This window comes from Arachis stenosperma, chromosome 10 (assembly GCF_014773155.1).
Source record: "Arachis stenosperma cultivar V10309 chromosome 10, arast.V10309.gnm1.PFL2, whole genome shotgun sequence".
NCBI classification, from domain to species: Eukaryota; Viridiplantae; Streptophyta; class Magnoliopsida; order Fabales; family Fabaceae; genus Arachis; species Arachis stenosperma.
Window position 1 is genome coordinate 131,404,238 of NC_080386.1, and position 21,055 is coordinate 131,425,292.

The 21,055-nt window shown below is 34.4% G+C and overlaps 3 protein-coding genes across 4 annotated transcripts; 1 reads left to right on the forward strand and 2 right to left on the reverse strand.

The window, feature by feature from the left end:
- Window positions 1-415: 415 nt before the first annotated feature.
- LOC130956180 (uncharacterized) lies at window positions 416-3,846 on the forward strand. Of its 2 annotated transcripts, none has more exons than XM_057883221.1 (9): window positions 416-635; window positions 827-1,031; window positions 1,115-1,205; window positions 1,327-1,475; window positions 1,715-1,958; window positions 2,044-2,148; window positions 2,337-2,519; window positions 2,952-3,156; window positions 3,354-3,846. In XM_057883221.1, exons 1-9 carry the CDS (start codon window positions 416-418, stop codon window positions 3,833-3,835), a joined length of 1,884 nt encoding a protein of 627 aa, XP_057739204.1. In that variant the 3' UTR covers window positions 3,836-3,846. The 2 variants fall into 2 exon arrangements, with proteins under 2 accessions (XP_057739204.1, XP_057739205.1); XM_057883222.1 differs by having other exon boundaries at window positions 1,133-1,205.
- Window positions 3,847-10,499: 6,653 nt separating this feature from the next.
- LOC130957765 (uncharacterized) lies at window positions 10,500-12,569 on the reverse strand. The gene has a single exon (XM_057884611.1). The coding sequence runs from the start codon at window positions 12,567-12,569 to the stop codon at window positions 10,500-10,502; it is 2,070 nt and encodes a 689-aa protein (XP_057740594.1).
- Window positions 12,570-14,383: 1,814 nt separating this feature from the next.
- On the reverse strand, window positions 14,384-19,169 carry LOC130957766 (hydroxycinnamoyl-CoA:piscidic acid hydroxycinnamoyltransferase-like). The gene is made up of 2 exons (XM_057884612.1): window positions 18,364-19,169; window positions 14,384-14,948 (listed from the first exon to the last, which is right to left on the reverse strand). Exons 1-2 carry the CDS (start codon window positions 19,167-19,169, stop codon window positions 14,384-14,386), a joined length of 1,371 nt encoding a protein of 456 aa, XP_057740595.1.
- Between the last annotated feature and the right edge of the window lie 1,886 nt (window positions 19,170-21,055).

Below are 21,055 nucleotides of genomic sequence, written 5' to 3' on the forward strand. Positions count from 1 at the left end.
ATTTTTAAAAGTTAAAAAACAATCCAAATTAATATGATAACATAATTACTTATTTGTGTAAAAGCCATATATGAAAATCAAGTTCTTTTAAATATTAAGATAAATTTTAATTAAATTAAAAGGTAAAGATAATTTTATTTTTTTTAAATATTAGAGAAAAAAACAGAAGTTTAAATTTGTGCTGTTTAAATTAGATTTCATTGAATTTAAATACTTATATCCGTATCCTTAATCACGCTGATTCTATCTTATCTGTAATCTGTAATTTTTTTTAATTTACTAAGCAAATTTAACAACAAATCAAATTCAAAATTAAAATTAACCCAATACTAACTCTCTATATATTAAACCTGAACATTAATCTGATTCCATTGTGAAATTATAGCTGAGAGGTGAAGAAGAGAAGAAAGAAACAATGGCGAAATTTCTGAATCTTTTGGTGGGACTTATGCTTTTGACATGTTGTGTGTCAATAACAGAGGCAGAGTATTTGAAATACAAAGATCCAAAACAGCCATTAAATATTCGAATCAAGGATCTTATGAAAAGGATGACTTTGGAAGAGAAAATTGGCCAAATGGTGCAGATCGAACGCACTGTTGCTTCTGCTGATGTCATCAAGAACTATTTCATTGGTAAGATTTAACGTTTGATTTTATTCATAAAATAAAGAAATACTTTTTTGTAATTATTCTTTTGGCCATGTAAAAAATAAGATTAAAGCTTACGTATAGTTGTTTTTATTTAGTCAAATTTGTTGAATTATTTGACAGTAGTTCTCGACTATCAACTTTATACAAAGATAACTGTATATGAATTTTTACAGGGAGTGTGTTGAGTGGAGGTGGAAGTGTTCCAAAAGTCAATGCAACTGCAGAGGATTGGGTTGACATGGTGAATGAGCTTCAAAAGGGTGCTTTATCAACAAGGCTGGGAATTCCGTTAATTTATGGAATTGATGCTGTTCATGGCCATAACAATGTTTATAAAGCAACGATTTTTCCTCACAATGTTGGGCTAGGAGCTACTAGGTATATATATATATATATATATATTTTTTGTATGAATTATTATATAATGAAAAGTATTTAAAAAATATTTCTGAACAACACAGGGACCCAGCACTTGTGAGGAAGATTGGGGAAGCAACTGCTCTTGAAGTTAGAGCTACCGGGATTCCATATGCGTTCGCACCTTGCATTGCGGTAACACATTAAAATAAAAAAATATATATTATATAAATTGACATGTTTGACTGAATATGTTTGACTAAATTATCTGATTTATAACATGATATGTAAGTTTTGTGGTTTTTGTTTGTATTAGGTGTGTAGGGATCCAAGGTGGGGAAGGTGTTATGAAAGTTATAGCGAAGATCATAGGATAGTCCAAGCTATGACAGAGATCATCCCTGGATTGCAGGGTGAAATTCCTGCAAACTCTCCCAAGGGTGTTCCCTATGTTGCTCCTGGAAAGTATGAATTTTTATGCATCTTCTTGCTTGCTTAATTTCATTAAAGACGGATGAAAACTCGTGTGCAGTTAATTTCATGTGAAATTTATAGTTGAGAGTCGTGAAAAGTCAACAGATTTGACTATATTGTCATCTAATGACTTTCAACTATCAACTTTACCTGAAGTTAACTGTACCTGAGTTTCCACTCTAAAAAATATAAAAAACTTGTAAAATTTTTGTTCTTTTTTGGGGGGACAGAACAAAAGTTGCAGCTTGTGCTAAACACTTTGTTGGTGATGGAGGAACTATAAAAGGAATCAATGAGAACAACACAGTGATAGATAGACATGGATTGCTTAGCATTCACATGCCAGCTTATGATAACTCAATTATTAAGGGTGTGGCAACTGTCATGGTCTCTTACTCAAGCCTCAATGGAGTTAAGATGCATGCTAACCGTGATTTAGTCACTGGTTTCCTCAAGAAGACACTTCGTTTCAGGGTACCATAATTTTTATATATCCATATTTTTTTATGTCCTTGATTGAGGCCTAAAATTCGTAATTTATTTAATTTTTTGTTTGCAGGGTTTTGTGATATCTGATTATCAAGGCATTGATAGGATTACTTACCCTCCTCATGCTAACTACACATATTCTGTTCTAGCTGGAGTAAATGCTGGAATTGATATGGTAATTATAAATTTCAATTGTTTCATTTTGATATATTAATGAAAGCACATAAAACAATTGTTGAATTATATCTGTATGACTTTAAGGTCACTAATGTAATTATCAGATTTATTCTTTTGAGTTAGACCTGTTTTTATTTTTGAACATGTCATTATTTATCTCATAATTCTTTTTCATGCATGGTGCAGGTCATGATTCCATTTACTTACAAGGAATTCATAGATGACTTAACTTCTTTGGTGAAAAATAATTTTGTGCCCATGAGTAGAATTAACGATGCAGTGAAGAGAATTTTAAGGGTTAAGTTTGTGATGGGTCTTTTTGAGAATCCACTTGCTGATTACAGCCTCGTCAACCAGATAGGAACTCAGGTTTGTTAATCAATAGTTTAATTACTCTGTCGATCCCTATAATCTTACTGAATTTTTAATTAGGTTCTTATATTTTTTTTATTGAGTCCGAATTAAGTTTTGTAATTAAGTCCCTGCTATGACAAAAACATTGGAATTAACAGAATATTTCATTAAACAAAACGAATATGTCTAATACTTGACAAAAAAAATTGGAATTAATGTTTTTGTTAGGATAGGAACTTAGTTACAAAATCTGATATAGTATAGAAACCCAATATAAAAGAAAAAAAAGTATAGAGACCTAATTGAAAATTCGATAAAACTTCAGGGAGTGACAAAATAATTAAACCTTAATCAATCATTGATGTATATAAATTTTCTTTTACCAATGCATTTTTTTTCTTACAAATAGTTAAGCAGTCTTTTTATTTGCACATAATAAACTGACAGGAGCATAGAGAATTGGCTAGGGAAGCTGTGAGAAAATCTCTGGTGCTGTTGAAGAATGGTGAAAATGGTGATGAGCCATTGATTCCTCTTCCTAAGAAAGCACCAAAGATTCTTGTTGCTGGAAGCCACGCTGATAATCTTGGCTTTCAATGTGGTGGTTGGACCATTACTTGGCAAGGACAAGGTGGCAACAACATTACTAAAGGTACAAAAAGTTCATTGTTTCGATTCAAATTATAATCTTTACTTTCAATATAATTCTTTCAATTTTTTTATGATCTAATATCTTTTAAATTACTCAAAATGTAATAAAAAATTGCTATATACACATAAAGATATTAGCTGTCAAATCAGTCGTTATATATTTGTATATAAATACGTGTTATTTTATATTGTTTCCAGGTACAACAATTCTTAGTGCTATTAAAAACACTGTTGATAAAGACACAAAGGTAGTTCACAAGGAGAACCCAGATCTAGAGTATGTGAAGTCAAATAATTTCTCATATGCCATTGTTGTGGTTGGAGAGGAGCCATATGCAGAAACAAAGGGTGACAGCAAGAACTTAACAATCTCTCACAATGGATATGACACTATAAAGAATGTGTGTGGAGGAATCAAATGTGTTGTTGTAGTAATCTCTGGTCGCCCATTGGTTATGCAACCATATATTGAGACCATTGATGCACTTGTTGCTGCATGGCTTCCAGGAACAGAGGGACAAGGTGTTGCTGATGTTCTGTTTGGTGATTATGGTTTCACTGGCAAGCTTCCAAGAACATGGTTCAAGACTGTTGATCAGTTACCTATGAATGTTGGTGATTCTCATTATGATCCTCTCTTCCCCTTTGGATTTGGCCTCACTACCAAACCAGTTAATTAAACTCAATTGATTTTGGGTGGTAATTAAAATGCAAATGTTCTGTTCATGCATTATTTTAGAAGGTTAATTATTAGTTCTAGTACCATTTGTTAATGTAAAGGTGACAACTTATTATTACTGATATGTTATAAGGTTTTTAATTTTTTATATTTGCTACCTATTTTAGAACTAAATTTTGAAGTAAATTCACATCCGATATGATTAAATTGCAATTTGCAAAACTACTAATCATGAAAATCAAGTAAATAATAACATACACCACTATTTTAAAAATATTGAAATGTAAAATTTGAATGATCATTTTCCCTTCCTTCTTGAATTTGTGAGCTAACATTGCCAAATTCATCTCAATAATTGATTACGAAATCGTCCTAGTCTTTTTCAAGTTTCTTCAGATTAAAAAGTTTTATTAGATTTTAATTTAACTACCTTTTATCCTTAATAAGTTATTTTAGTTCGAGCTACTTATATTTGTTTAAAGCATTTTATATTTTATAAATTGTTAACTTGGATTTATTGTATTACTGTTGATATTGTATTACCTTTTAAATTAATATTTGTTCTTGCCTGGTTATTCCGAAGTATAGCTCGTCCTCTGATAAGGTCGGTGGACTCCTAGAGTGGACCAAGGTATACGTCAGCCGGGGATGAACGGCGAGGTTGGGTACCTGCAAAGGCACTCCGACGCTCAAGTTAGTGTAGAATAGATAATAGATCTCAATTTAGGGAAAAAATGACCTACCTCACCCGGTCTTTCTTGTCTGCTTTATATTAGTGTAAATGGTCGGCCGTTTTCCTTAGGTTGTAACGCCCAGGAGGAGGATTAATTGTAGATCCGACGTTATTTGATTAAATGGTTGTTTATGGCCATGATGAAATCATCGGTTACAATCGGATCTTAAGCGTTACCGAGCTATAACTCGTAACTGATGTTTACTGGTCATATCACAGCCCCCAAGCTTGATCTGACTTTGAAGAGATAGGTTGAGCTTTTATGATAGGCGAGTTATAGCTCGGTGCACTGTGCCCCCAGATCAGCATATCTCTTTCAAAGTTACTTTTAGTAACTGAAAAGACTGGTCATTGTAATTATTATCTAAGTCTCGATACATGTAGAGTGTTAATTTATTATTTTTCCTAGATAGGTGCAAGTTCCAAGACTTGATTGTAACCGTTGAAAGTGCGGTTCATTTAATGGTATTTGATGTGTAGCATAAACTGAAAGAGTTAAGCAACTGAATGGGTTGCATTTTTCTTCCTGCGACACATTGGAGGGTTTTATTCAGGATCTTTTAAACATTATGAGTTCTAGAGGTTAGTAACATTCCCCTTTCTGCTGATTTTTCTTTTCTTCTATTCTTCTGAGTCAATCAAGAACAATGAGTGAGAAAAAGATGAAATCGTTACCCAAGATTGGGGATGCAGAACTGTACGACTGGGTGGATGAGGATGTCAAAATAAGGGTCTCTTTGTTTGTGGATAAGGATAGCGTTAGTCGAGTTAATGTAGCTAGAATAGTGAAACCTGGCTTTCGTTTGGAATTACTGCCATGCATTCGTTCTGATCGTGTTTTTCACAGAAAAAAGGATTTCAAAAATTTCTTTATGTACGCTTGTGTCTTAGAAGAGTTAAGGGTCCGACTTCCGTTTAGTCAGTTTGAATGTGATGTCCTGAAACAGATGAACTGTGCCCCATCACAGGTTCATCCCAATGGCTGGGCGTTCATAAAGTGTTTCCAGATTTTAATGGACTTTCTGGAAGTTACCCCAGAACTGGAGCTTTTCTTTTCCTTATTTCAAGCTAAGGGGGTATGGAAAGGGTTGTGGGTAAACTTAAACAGTACACCAGGTTTTTCAGTTTTCAAATTGTATAAATCTTCCTTCAAAGATTTCAAGGAAATGTTTTTGAAGGTTAAGTCTATGGACGAGGATTTCCCGTTCTACTTAGATGAAAATCTTGGGGAAAAATTCCCCTTGTACTGGTGTTGCCAACCGCAACAGATCTTAGGTCCTGAATTGATATCTAGCCGGAATGAGAGTATTATATCTTTTCTGATTGAAATGGTAGCTAAGGGGGGATTGATATCTGTTTCCGAATTGCTTCCTTTGGAAGATAACAAGTCGGCTGTGGTGAATTATCTGGGTGAGGTTATTAGATTATTTTTTGTTTTGAGTAGCTTAGGACTGAATGATCTTTCCTCTAATTGATTGTTTTTCATCTGTGTGCAGCTGAGAAATTCCCGGGAGTGTCAGCTTCTACCCTTAGGGCCCGGTTTAAATCCAAGAATTTTGAAGGTTCATCTTCGAATGCTGATAAGATGGATTTTGGGGGTGAGGTTGATCAGCCCCCTCCTCGGAAGAAAGGGATAGTTTTCAAGAAGAGGAAAACTGAGGTTGCTGCTACTGCGGGGGAACAGTGCAAAGAAGGTGTGATTCAACTTGAGGACTTATCTAGTTTTACTGTAAAACAGGATAAGCTCCATGCTTTTGATGATTGCGGAGATGGCTCATCTGTTTGGGATCGGGGGTTTCCCTTCAATGTTGTTGCGGACGAGGTTGTTCAATGTTTTTCGGATATAGCACGGGTTGAAGAAGCTGGAGATGTGGGAGTTGATCAGTTTCTTCAGGTTAGTTTTTCTGTTTGAGCTATCTTACTTCAAAATCTTTGTATTTATGCTGTGACATTTGTAATTTTCAGGTCTTGGGTTTTCGTTTGGCTTGTATAGGCCGAAGTCAAGAAAAGAAACACAAAAAGGTTGTTACCGAGCTTGAGCAATGTGCTGTTTTGAGAGAACAGCTGACTTCAAAAGAACAAGTCCTTACTGAACTAAAAAAGAATGTTGCTGATCTGGAAAAGGATTTGAAGGTTGAGAAAGAAAGACAAGAGAAAGCTACCGAGCTTTTGAAAAAGAAAGAAACTGAGTTGGAACAGATAAATAAAAGGGTTATTGATCTGACTGCAAAAATGAAGGAGTTTGAGGTAGGTAGAGAGGGTGATATTCTTGACGCCTTTGCTGAAGGTTTCGAACGTGCTGTGACTCAGGCGAAGTTTCTTATGCCTGACGGTGACTTTACACCTATGGACCCGGGTAAGGTGATTCGGGATGGTCAGCTTGTTGATGATGAAGAGGTGATTGAAGAAGGGGGGATAACTTAGTTAACTAGTTCATTTTGTGTAATCTTCAACTGTTATTATTTTGAGGATGATGGTCTGTGACCGTTTTATTCTGTTTAACTGCTGTTTGTAATTAGGTTCTGTATGACCCTAATTACCAAATACTGATACCCGTGAGAGGGATTTTTTGACTGTATGTTTAATATGGCTTTGCATATTATCTGCTTTGTCTGTTAAGAGGAGTGGTTTGTAATTTGATTACAACTTTCCTCATGATGTTTCTTAGCGAATTGAACTTGAGTTTAATGTAAAGATAATATTCTACCAAAATATCATAAATGTAAATGAATTTTATTCAAAACAGTACCTCAATAACCTAATGTTGGCAAGCTAGCCTCGTTAAAACCTCCTTGAGCAAAACTCTTTTGGGAAAAATCTCAAGTGAGGAAAAAGAGTACTAGCATTCTGGTGTGCCTTAACTGTAATATTGCTTTAAAGAATTGACATTCCATGTACTTGGGATCTTAGTACCATCCAAATGCTCTAGTCTGTAAGCTCCTCTCCCGAGGACTTCGAGTATACGGTAGGGTCCGTCCCATGTTGCTGCAAGTTTTCCATGGGAGGATGGTCGGCGAGCCTCTTCAGTTTTCCTCAGAACCAGATCTCCGATATTGAAGGATCTTGGTTGAACTCGTTTGGCATGTCTCCGACTTAGTTGTTGCTGTAGAGCCTGGTGACGAATGGCTGCTGTACTCCTAATTTCTTCTATTAAGTCAAGCTCTGCTCGGCGAGCTTGATCATGATTTTCTGCTAGTGCTCGTAAGGATTGTTGCGAGACTTCCAGAGGAATCATAGCCTCGGATCCATAGACCAATCTGAATGGGGTTTCTTTAGTTGATGTATGTACGGTAGTATTGTATGACCATAATATTTCGGGAATAAGCTCGGCCCAGAGCCCCTTGGCGTTGTCGAGCTTTTTCCTTAAAGCGTGCAAGACGACCTTATTGGCGGCTTCAGCTAAGCCATTAGATTGTGGGTGTTCAACCGATGAGAAATGGTGATTTATCCTCAGCCTCTGCAAAAAATCTTCAAAACTATGATCGGTAAATTGCCGACCATTGTCTGTAACAACATGCCGAGGAATTCCGAATCTGCATATGATATATTTCCAAACAAAGGATATCATCTGGGAGGATGTGATTCTTGCCAGGGGTTGTGCTTCAATCCATTTGCTGAAGTAATCAATAGCCACGACCAAATATTTCATCTGCCCAGGTGCGGTAGGAAACGGGCCGAGGATGTCAATCCCCCACTGGTTAAATGGCCAGCTTATTACAGACTGGTGAAGCTGCTCGGCTGGGATGTTAATGATCGGTGCGTGCTTTTGACATTGGTCACAAGTTCTGACCTTCTTTCTGCTATCCTCCCACAGACTCGGCCAGTAAAAACCGGCTCGAAGTATTTTCTGTGCCAGGCTTCTTGCCCCCGAGTGTATGCCACATATTCCTTCATGAGCCTCGGCTAACGCAAGATCGGCCTCATTCCTGTCCAAACATTTCAAAAGTGGTCGGGAGTATCCCCGCCTATACAGAGTGTTATTCATTAATGTGAAGAAAGAAGCTTGTCGTCGAAACTTTTTCTTATCTGAGATCTCTTTCGGAAGAGAACCCTCTTTTAGATACTGTATGTAAGGTAGTTGCCAACTTGTCTCATTGAAAGCGTTTAAAGTGCTAATGACGTATATGCTCGGCTTTTCTAAAGTTGACTGTAATAATGTTGCTGTGTGTGACTGTGTAGTAGCTAGTTTTGATAAAATGTCAGCCCTATGATTTTGGTCTTTGGGAATGTGGCAAATTTCGATTTTTTGAAAGCCATTTACCAACTGCTGTACAAGTTCTAAGTATTTCAATAAAAGTTGATCTTTAGTTTGAAAGACCTGATTTACCTGTTGGACTATTAATAGAGAATCACAATAAACTTTTAAGCTGGTAATGTGTAAATCAATTGCTAACCTGAGCCCGGCGACAAGGGCTTCGTATTCGGCTTGGTTATTACTAGCTTTAAAGGAGAACCGGAGAGAATGTTCGAGGATGATACCTTCAGGACTTTCTAATAATATCCCTGCCCCTGACCCTTGGGGGTTTGAGGCTCCGTCCACAAACAGGCTCCAGTCCGAGTTCTTTTCATCCATACTTGGTTGGGTAAGTTCTGCCACAAAATCTGCTAAGTACTGGGATTTGACGGATTCTCTCGGTTGGTATTGAATGTCAAATTCAGAAAGTTCAATGGCCCATTTGATAAGTCTGCCTGCTAATTCCGGCTTTGAGAGGACGTGCCGAAGGGGCTGTTCGGTCCTGACGATGATGGTGTGCCCCTGGAAATATGGTCGGAGTCGTCTGGAGGAGAAGACTAAGGCCAGCGTCAGCTTTTCCAACCTTGGGTAGCGAAGCTCGGCACCCTGCAGTGATTTACTTACAAAATAGATCGGTTGTTGACCTTTCTGCGTTTCTGTTACAAGGACAGAACTAATTGCCGTATCAGTGATAGACAGGTATATATATAATGGCTCATTAGGCTTTGGCTTTTGTAAAACAGGTGGTTTTGAAAGGAATTGTTTTAAACTTTGAAATGCGGCTTCACAGCTTTCAGTCCATTCAAAATGTTTTGTGTTCTTTTTTAAACATTGGAAAAAGGTAAAAGACTTTGATGCCAAACAGGGCAGAAATCTGGATAAGGCCGCGAGTCGTCCTGTTAGCCGTTGAACCTCCTTTATTGTTTTTGGGCTTTGCATATCAAGAATCGCCTGACATTTTTCAGGATTTGCTTCAATTCCTCGGCTGGTAAGGATAAATCCGAGGAATTTTCCTCCGCGAACACCGAACGCACACTTTTCAGGATTTAGTCTCATGTTGTATCGTCGGATCTGCCCAAAATTCTCGGCTAGGTCATGAATATGAGAGTTGCCGACCATGGTCTTGGCCACCATGTCGTCCACATAAACTTCGATATTCCGACCTATTTGGTTCTCGAAGACCTTATTCATTAGTCGCTGATATGTCGCACCTGCATTCTTTAGACCAAAAGGCATAACATTATAGCAGTAATTACCATATTCAGTTATAAAGGCAGTTTTGTCTTTGTCAGATGGATGCATGAGGATCTGGTTATAGCCAGAGTATGCGTCCATAAAACTCAACGAACCATAACCGCAGGAATTGTCAACTAAAGTGTCAATGCAAGGTAAAGGATAAGCATCTTTGGGACATGCCCTATTTAGGTCAGTGAAATCGACGCACATGCGCCACTTACCGTTACTCTTTTTTACCATAACAACATTGGCGAGCCATGTTGTGAACCTGATTTCTTTGATGAAGTTAGCAGTAATGAGCTTTTTGACCTCGGCAAGGGACGCAAGGCGTTTTTCTGCTCCGAGGTTTCTTTTCTTTTGGGAAACTGGGCGAGCTTCTGGATTAATTGCCAATTTGTGGGTAATAACAGATGGGTCTATTCCGGGCATATCGGCAGGTGTCCAAGCAAATAAGTCGGCATTCTATCGCAAAAACTTTATGAGTGATTCTTTCTCCTCCTTACTGATTGATGTCCCCACAAAGGTGTACTTGGCGGGGTCCTCGGTCAGGGGCACCTTTGTTAAATCCTCGTTTGGCATGGGCCGATCTTCAAAGTCGGCTCTTGGGTCGATTTCTGTCAAACTTGGTTGGTCGGGTTGTATGGAGTTGACCTGCATCATGTTGTTCCTTTTGATGGGCTTCAGGCTTGTATTATAGCATTGCCGAGCTTCATGGAGGTCGCCATGTATGGTTGCCACTAAATTGTCCTGCACAGGGAACTTAACACAAAGGTGAACTGTAGACACGATTGCTGTAAATTTATTTAAAAATGGTCTACCTAATATGAGATTATAAGGACTAAAGCAGTCGACAACAAGATATTGAATGTCTTGTGTCTTAAATAATGGTTGCTCACCGAGTGTGGTTTGTAACCACACGGAACCCAAAACAGGGACTCGCTCCCCGAAAAATCTGACCAAGTCTCCATGGTATGGTTGCAAAACTTTGTTACTTAGTTTCATCTTTTCGAACGTGGTAAAGAATAAGACATCTGCACTACTTCCGGGATCGAGAAGCACTTTGCGGACTATTAAATCCCCCAACTGGATAGAAATCACCACTGGATCGTCATAATTAGCATCGGTATGATTAAAGTCGGTTGAACCGAAAGTCATTTCTGGGAAATCTTGGATCGGATGAGGAACTTTAGGGGCATCTATGACGGCCAACATGGCCCGATAAGTTCTCTTCCGGGCTGAGCTAGTATGTCCACCTCCCGCATATCCTCCTGAAATACAATTGATGATTCCTCTGGGTTGGGCTGGTGTCTTATCTTTTTCTTTTGATGAGGGACTTGCTGTCGCAAGGTCGGAAGCCGAGGTTGCATTCTTCTGCATACGCCCGGTGATAAACTTGTCGAGGTGTCCTTGTCTTGCGAGGCGCTCTAAGAGATCTTTAGCGATCACACATTCATCGGTTGTGTGCCCATGTTTCTGATGAAAGGTGCAATATTTGGATTTATCAACAGTCTTGGACTCCGGGTAAGCGCCGGCTTTACGAGGAGGCTTGATTAATTTGGAGTTGAGTATTTCTTTAATGATGTCATCTCTCTTTGTGTTGAACTGGGTGTATGACTCATAACGGGGAACTGGCTTGAATGTTTTCTTACTATCACGGGGCTTATCATCATCCTTGACCGCGGTTGACTTTTCTGTTTTGCGGGCTTGCCGAAGTTCTTCGACATCTATCTGTCCCTTGGCCTTTTCTCGGAATTCGGCCAAGGTTTTCGGTTTACTCACAGCTATTGTCTCCTGAAATTTGCCCGGACGGAGGCCGCTCTTAATTGCATGGAGATGGACTTCAGGATGAAGGTCGGGGATCCTCATGGCGACCTTTGTGAAACGAGTGATATAGTCCTTCAGGCTCTCTTGTGGGCCCTGTTTGATGGTCGTCAGGTAGTCAGAATCGTGTAGGTATATTGCAGATGCTGCGAAGTGATCTTCGAACTGCTTTGCCAATTCTTGAAAACGCGATATTGAATCTGCAGGCAAAGAGCAAAACCAGTCAAGTGCAGGACCATCTAAAAAAGATGGAAAACAATGGCATAAAATAGGGTCAGATGCACCATTAACAATCATAATAGATCGGAATTTCTTAATATGCTGCTTTGGATCTCCTAATCCGTCGTAAGGGGTCAGAGTGGTCGGCAGGGTGAACTGTCGGGGAAGCTGGAAATTCATAATGTCGGCCGTGAACGGGGCGGCAGAATTGTCGCGCTCTTCTTCCTCAGCCTCTGGTTGGGACCTTTCTGTTTGGTGGGCTTCCTCCTCTTCCCGTTGGGGCGTTTCAGAAACATGGGTTGGCATTGATCGACGTTCATGATTTTCCTCTCGGTTATAAAGATCATCGTTGTGTTTCAGCCGATCAGTAACCAATTGCGCAATTTGTTCCTGCATTCTTCGGTTTTCCTCCGCCATTTGTTGATTTGCTTGTTGAAGCTCGGTCACCATCCGCAGGAGCTCAGATGGGGTCGGGGGAGGAACGTCAGCCATGGTAGTATTTTAAGGGCGTTTTGGGACCTTTGTGAATGGTATTTCAAGTTGTTCGGGCCCCACGGTGGGCGCCAAATGTTCTTGCCTGGTTATTCCGAAGTATAGCTCGTCCTCTGATAAGGTCGGTGGACTCCTAGAGTGGACCAAGGTATACGTCGGCCGGAGATGAACGGCGAGGTTGGGTACCTGCAAAGGCACTCCGACGCTCAAGTTAGTGTAGAGTAGATAATAGATCTCAATTTAGGGAAAAAATGACCTACCTCACCCGGTCTTTCTTGTCTGCTTTATATTAGTGTAAATGGTCGGCCGTTTTCCTTAGGTTGTAACGCCCAGGAGGAGAATTAATTGTAGATCTGACGTTATTTGATTAAATGGTTGTTTATGGCCATGATGAAATCATCGGTTACAATCCCGAGCTATAACTCGTAACTGATGTTTACTGGTCATATCAATATTCATATACTTTTTTATATGCTATATAAATTTCACGAGTTCAACCATTGTATATTCAGACAAATACTAAACAATATGAAAAATAATTTTATTATTAAAATTTACTCCGGTAAATGGGAAATTTACTTTCTAACATTTTCCTCCCTAAAATTTTATTGGCTGATGAGTAGGGACGTAAATCTAATCAAATAGTTATAAAGATGTTTAAAAATAAAGCATTGATTTATGTGTGTAAATAAAATTATTATAAGGTGAAAACTCAGATGCAGTCGTTGTTAGATGATTTGATTGATTTGACTAAATTTTTATCTAACGATTCTTTGATATTAATTTTACGTGAAGTTGATTTCACCTGAGTTTTCACCTTATTATATCGACTTCACGTGAAATTGATACTTGAGAACCGTTAGATGATTTAACTGATTTGACTAAATAAATTGATATTTGAGAGCCATTAAATGATTTAACTGATTTAACTAAATTTTCATCTAGCGACTCTCTGATATTAATTTCACATGAAATTAATTTCACCTGAGTTTTCACCTTATTATAAATTAAATTATTTTTTTGTGAAAACTCAGGTGAAGTCGACTTCATGTGAAATTGATATCTGATAGTCGTTAGATAATTTGGCTGATTTGACTAAATTAAATCGACTGCAGTTGAGTTTTCACTTTACTTTTTACTTTTAGCAGGTCTTGATATTTTCCTTTAATTTGATTTTATTAAAAAAATCTTCAATTTTTCTAGAAATGAGACAAAGAAAACTAGAAAAAAATCTGGGGGACCAGTAACTTTGTTAAATTCTGGCCAGCATATAACAAGTAAAGAAAAGTGAGTTATTGGATGAAATCTCACACCAATCTCATACTATTAAAACCATCATTAATAACTATTTAATGACTATAAATCACAAAAGTTGTTGGCCCTAGCATTGCTCGAAAACTAGTGTACCAACAATTATGTAAGTATGAAATGAAATATGAGTAGTACCTTACTACCTTTTATTGCCACAGAATAGCAGATGCGTCACCCCACATTATTTGTCTCTTATTAAAAACTTAAATACTCATGCCCAAAGTTGGCAAAGTACCTACCACAGGCCCACAGCTTCAACATCGAAGTTGAAACAACAAGGCAAGGCACTCCATATAACTAAAGTTTTTAACGAGTTAAAATATCTTAACTCATTAAAATTTACAAACACCAAAGTAACTCATATTTATGATGATCACTCGAATTAAAATTTTTATGTGAAAATTATAAATAAAAATCGTTAAATAATTTAATATATTTCACGATCTTTAATTATATATCTTCACATAAAAATATTTTCACCCGAATAGCGCAGCCACATGCGTCTATATGTCCTCGTAGAAGAACTTCTCAAATGGTTGAAGATGAGGAGTCTGCAAGCGAATGACAACGGAAAGAGTCCCATCTCCGGTGGGAGCTGGCATGATAAACGCCCTGCCGTCTCCGACGACCTCACAGGGTCCCATATACAGCGGCCTTCCCCATCCAAAATCAGGTCCATAGGTAGGCATGTTACTCATCCAACTCCAAATGTTGAGGTTTGGATTCCCAAGAAAAGGCGGTTCACTGTTAAGCTTTGGCCTCAGCCACCCTACATCGTCCTGGCTCCCAATGAACTCAAAGGCTGATCTCAGGTACTCATCTGTCAGCAACTCGATCGCTTCTCTTATCTTTTGCGCACCATATCTTAGTGGCTTTGAAGCAATATCCCCACTGTGGCATGTGGGTGACACAGTTGGGTGCGTCGCGTTCCCGAAATAGTTTAGAGGGAGAGGTGGCTTTAGCCTGTTTCGGACGCCGGCAACAGTGAGGACCACCGTGGGTTGGTTGTGATCCACGTAGCGTGCCTTGCATGCACACCTCCAGATATGAGCAGCAATGCTTTCGTACCTGCTCCGATTCCAAACACACCAAAATTAATATATCTTCTTTAAATTAATTTAATTTCTCTTTTTTTTTATTTATAATAAAAAATACGTATACTAAAGTGAATCACTAAAATTAATCACTACTGAATATATTATATATTACTAATTTTATAATTAAAATATGTCATATATCACTTTTTGGTTATAATTGAAATAAAAAAAAATTTAAATTAAAGAATTCTCTCATTTTTTGTCTTTTTTTCCTCTATCTTTCTCATTTCTTCATTCATTTTATATCTCTTATATATCATTATCAATAATTAATTACAAATTTGACAATTAAAATGTGCAATATAACATTCTTTAATTTTATTAAAATAAAAATAAAATTAAAATTAAAATATAACTATATTATATATGACTAACCAGTTCTATTAGAAAATAAATTAGAGTCAACTAATTGAAAAACAAGAGATATGTTATAAAAAAGAAAAAATAACCTCTCACCACCTTATTTTATCGAATTTCAAAACTAGAAATACAAATAATTGACAAATTGGCTTATGTTAGAAGTTGGTCCTCTAGACTTTTTCATCTATAAATATTAATTTTACAATTAAAATATGTCACGTGTCACTTTTTTATTGCAATTGAAATTAAATCTTTTCTTCTAAAATTAAAGAATTTTTCTCTCCTCCTTACTAATTTTACAACCAAAATGTGTCACATATCACTCTCTCATTGTAGTTGAAATTAAATATTTTCCTTCAAAATTAAAGCATTCTTCTCTATAAATACTAATTTTACAACTAAAATGTGTCATATATCACTCCCTCATTGCAATTGAAATAAAATTTTTCCCTCCAAAATTAAAGAGTTCTCCCCTCTTCCCTCTTTCTTTCTCTCTATTTCTCTTATTCCTTCAACCACTTTATCTATTTTATATATCATTATCAATATCAATGACTAATTATTAATTTGACAATCAAAATGTGCAACATGACATTCTTTAACTGCATTAAAATTAAAATTGAAATATTAAAATTGAAATTGAAATATACCTATATTATGTATCATATATTACTATCTAATTTAATAATCAAATGTGTCACATGACACTCTCTTATTAAAATTGAGAGAAAATATTTTTTTCAAAATTAATAAACTTCCTTCCTAAATTCTCTCATCTACCTCTCTCCATTTTTCTATTTCTCTCTACTATTTTTACTCTATATATAATTTATATTTTATATTAGTAATTTGACAAATCAAAATATGTCATCCGATATTTTTTTACAATTAAAATAAAAAATTTTCTTCTAAAATTAACAAACTCTCACTCTCACTCTCATTCTTCATCTTTATTATATTTTTCTCTCTTTTTTTTCATTCTCTATTTTTTCTATCTTTCTCTTCTACAGAAAATAAAATTAACAAAATAATATAATTTAAATAAAAAATATTATTATTATTGTTATTGTATACATAATTTTCTAGTTTTTTATTTAGTTTTAAATTTTCACCACTTATCTTTTTAATTTATATTTTTATTTCTCTTCTTTCAAATATTTATTACATATAATTTGGAGAGAATACTAATGTTATAATTAAAAGTTAGAATCAAGATTCAATTGTTTTAAAAAAAATTAATTTTGAGTTAATTTTATAACTATCAGTATAATTTTTTATGCTAATATCTAATTATATTTTTATATACATAGAAAAAATATTATTTTTAAATAGCAAATATAAAATTAATTATTTTTATTTATGCAACAGACTTAACAGTTAACACCTAATTAAATGTAAAAGTATACACACTAAATTATTTTAAATTTTAGACGACGAATGTTAAAATTAATTATTAATAAAAAATTAGACTTTTTCATTAAAAATAATAACTAAAAATCTTATTATTTGATTTCTTATCTACAAATACCTTAATCTTTTTAGCCAGAGACTTTTATCAACCTACAATTTTTTTTTGTAAAAGTAGTTTGATTTTATAAATCTTTTATGCCATACATAATCTATACTGTCAAAATAAAGTGGACCGTAATTTTAAAAAATTTATATTTTCATAATGTTATTACGAGTAAAAATATTAGTTACTAACTAATTTAATAACAAAAATATGTCACATGACATTCTTTTATTAAAATTGAGATAAAATATTTTTCTCCAAAATTAATAAACCCACTTCCTACGTTCTCTTATCTACCTCTTTCTCTTTCTATTTCTTTTTACCTTTTTTACTTTATATAATTTATATTTTATATTAGTAATTTAATAAATCAAAATATAACACCAAATATTTTTCATTACAAATAAAATAATTTTTCTTCTAAAATTAACAAATTTTCTTTCTCATTCTTCTTCTTTATTTTTCTATCTCTTTTCTCTTATTCTATATTTTTCTCTACCTTTCTGTTTTAGAAAAAATAAAATTAACAAAATAACATAATTCAAATAAAAAATATTATTATATACATATTTTTTATTTAATTTTAAAATTTTTTCGTTTATCTTTTTAATCTATATTTTTACTGTTCTTCTTTCTAATATTTATTGCATATCATTTGAAAAAAAACTAATATTGTAATTAAAAATAAAAATCAAGATTCAGTTGTTTAAAAAAAATTAATTTTAAGTTAATTGTATCATTATCAATATAATTTTTTTTATACTAATATCTAATTCTATTTTTATACATATAGAGAGAAAAAATATTATTTTAAAAAATAAACATACAAATTAATTATTTTATTTATGTAACAGACTTAATGCCTAATTAAATGTAAAAGTATACACGTTAAATTGTTTTAAATTTTATATAACGAATATTAAAATTAATTATTAGTAAAAAATTAAACTCTTTCATATAAAAATAATTACTAAAAATCTTATTATTTGATTTTTCTCTCATAAAGATCCTAATCTTCTTAGTCGACGATCACTTTTGTCCTCTACGACCTTTTTGTAAATGTAATTCGATTATATAAAATATAAATATTTGAATTCGTCAAGATAAAGCGTAATTTTAAAAAATTTATATTCGTGTAATATTGTTACGGATAAAAATATTAATTTGTATATAAATATATGTGTAATTTAATTTATTTTAAATCTATATTTATATTCTAACATATATTTTATAATTTGTATTAATACTTAATTTTAATATACATGTAGTATAATCAATTAATAACATGTGAACAACTTCGATACTAATGAGTCACTCTATTACTATTTTCAACTCTACTATTATATTAAAATTAACCAGTATTAAATACATATTAAAATATAATACATATTAAAAATAAATTAAATTATATATATTTATAAATAAATATATTAATTTTAGAGACTAATTTTCCTGGACGAATAACATTTTTGTTTTCAACCTATAACTACATTTTGTGAGTACGTAAACGTACCTGCTGTAGGGTCGATGGTGCTTCTGCGGGGTAACTGCCTCCTCGTAACCAAATTCCAAGCATCCGTCGTCATTGGCTTTCTTCTTCAGCTTCTCTGCCATCTCCCTTGTAAGTTTCAGAATTGCAAGATCTGTCTCCTTCTTGCTCTCCTCACTGGCGTCAGAGCTACCAATTATAAGCGGAAGTGGCTTGAATTCACGGTGCTCAAAACGCGGTGCGGTAAACTCAGATTTCAGAATCACCATTTTATCAAGAATTGGCTTCTCATCTTCTCCCAAAGTGCCACCTCGAGCAAGCTTAGCCCAAGCGTCAACGAAGACAGTACCAGAGATTCCATCCACAACGACATTGGAAACTCCAAACCCAACACACAGACCACCACACGCGAATCTCGTCACCTGCACCAGAACAAGAGGAATGTTTTCCACAGGCTCACGGTAATCAACCGTCGGAAGAAGCGGCCGCAAGGCGGTGGTGGGCATGAAATCACCGTAGTCTTGCAATGTTTTCCGGGACTCCGCTTCGAACAGCATTACACCCTTCCCGTTGCAGTCAATTTCCATTCTTCCGCCTTGAATCATGCGAAGGCGGCCGGCGAGAGGGTAGTAAAGAATTAAGATGTTGCCAAGAGAGTGTTTGATTGTATCAATGATATTGTGGTGGTTATGATCGTGATTTGTGCGGTAAATGTAAATTGTGAGTGCATGAGTATGAGATTTGATTTGCTCACTCTCAGAGAGCAACAAAGTGGCATTAGGGGTAGCTTCAGTCGGAATTACAGTGTGGATAGATTTGATGCTAACCATTTTTGGCTTTGTAACTTCAATATTAGCATGTGTATGTGTATGTAAGTTCAAAATCTGATACTCCTTATATAGAAGGAAAATCAGAAACTCTATTGCAGCATTTCTTAGTAATTTTGGCCCGTCATAGATATTAAATTATTTTTAATAAATAAATTTTATTAATTTATGTGTATAAATTTTAAAAAATATAAATATAAATTATATATTTTTATGTACAAATTTTATAAATATAATTATAAATTATTATTAATTAAATATTGATATAAAATAAAATATTTATTAGTCATATAATCTTGCTAATTTTTAGAGCAAATATTGTTATACGACAAATATTATTAGAGCAAATTATGTAAATTGCTCGTAAGATTTTTAAAATCGATGTTTATTTTTATATTACTCATTAATCATTATATATTTATATATAACAATGCTAGAAAATTAAGAGGGTATCAATCAAAAAATTAACCAAATGTCTCTTTGTAAATCTAAAATCTCTATGTGAATGGTCCTTATGCTAGGTATTAGAATGTTTCTTTTCTTTGTAAATTAGATGGTTCTGAATCTATTTTTTTTATTTATCATATTTTAGGCATTTGAAAAAAGAAGGAGGATGAAGAGACGGAAGCTAATTGAAACAGTTTCTGTGATTCACGTTGCAATGATACTGAACGTATCTCCTCCTAATTTGAATATGGTGAAACATTTAATAACTAATATTTTAAATCATAAATAAATAAGTTAATATTCATGGATGTTTTTTCTGCTAAGCATCAAAATGTTTCTTTTTCATACTAAATATATGTTCTTTTATATATTTTTTTTGAATGTTTTTGTATTGAAAATGTGAATATCTTTATTTTTTAAGAATTTCATAGTTTTTTAAGAATTCCTCTCCTTCGTTCTTCCCTTTCCAAAGTTTGATGAAAGCTTTTCCTCCGAATTCGAATCCAAACCCGAGTTTCTTGACTTGGAACGAACAATGGCTATTTCTGGTTGTGATTATGCTTCTTTCAAGGTGAAGGACCTTCCAGATCCGATTCTGTTTCGTCGATCAGGTAAAATCTACACACTATTTCTCAGTGTGTGCCAGAAAGTCTCTTTAGTTTATAGTATCATACCTTCAATGATTTGGAACAAGAGACCATGAGTAGAGCTTTACACAATAGTTCTCATTCTTCTTGTTCTATTTTTTCGGTTGGACTCATCGTTGCTCAATCCAACCAAAACCAAGATGAGAAGATTCATGAATGTGTTGCATGGTTGAACCATCAGCTATTGAAATCTGTGTTGTATATATGTTTCGGGAGTGGTGAAACACTCTCTAAGGAGCAAGTGAATGACATAGCATTTAGATTGAAATTGAGTGGATATAAATTCTTGTAGAGGTTTATTTTTAGAAGTGGGTAGATTAATGTGAAAAAAAAAAGAGAAAGGTTTTTATAAATTTTAATTAAGTTTACTTAACCAGTTTAAAATTTTTTTAAATTTTAAATTTAAAAATTTAAAATTAATTATTAATAATTATAATTAATTGAGTTGTTCATTTTTTGGCTGGTTAAACACTTAATTTTCTATACTTTTTCATTTATATATACCACTTTTATTTTTATATTTTATGTACACTTTATTTTTTCTTTTCTAGGAATGGCCATGTGGAAAGATTTAATATGCTTACCCGTTTTTAATTGGATTTGCAAGTTTAGCATGCATTTTTTTTTTTAGTGACTCGTTTAGCATGCATTTACTCAAACACGATGGTAAAGCTTTTTTTTTTTTGGTTAAATTAAAAATTATGTTCTTGTATAAATTCACTTAAGTTTATCAAATTAAAAATTTAAAAAATTTAAAAAAAAGTCTAGAAATCGAATTTCGTTCTGATATTTTAC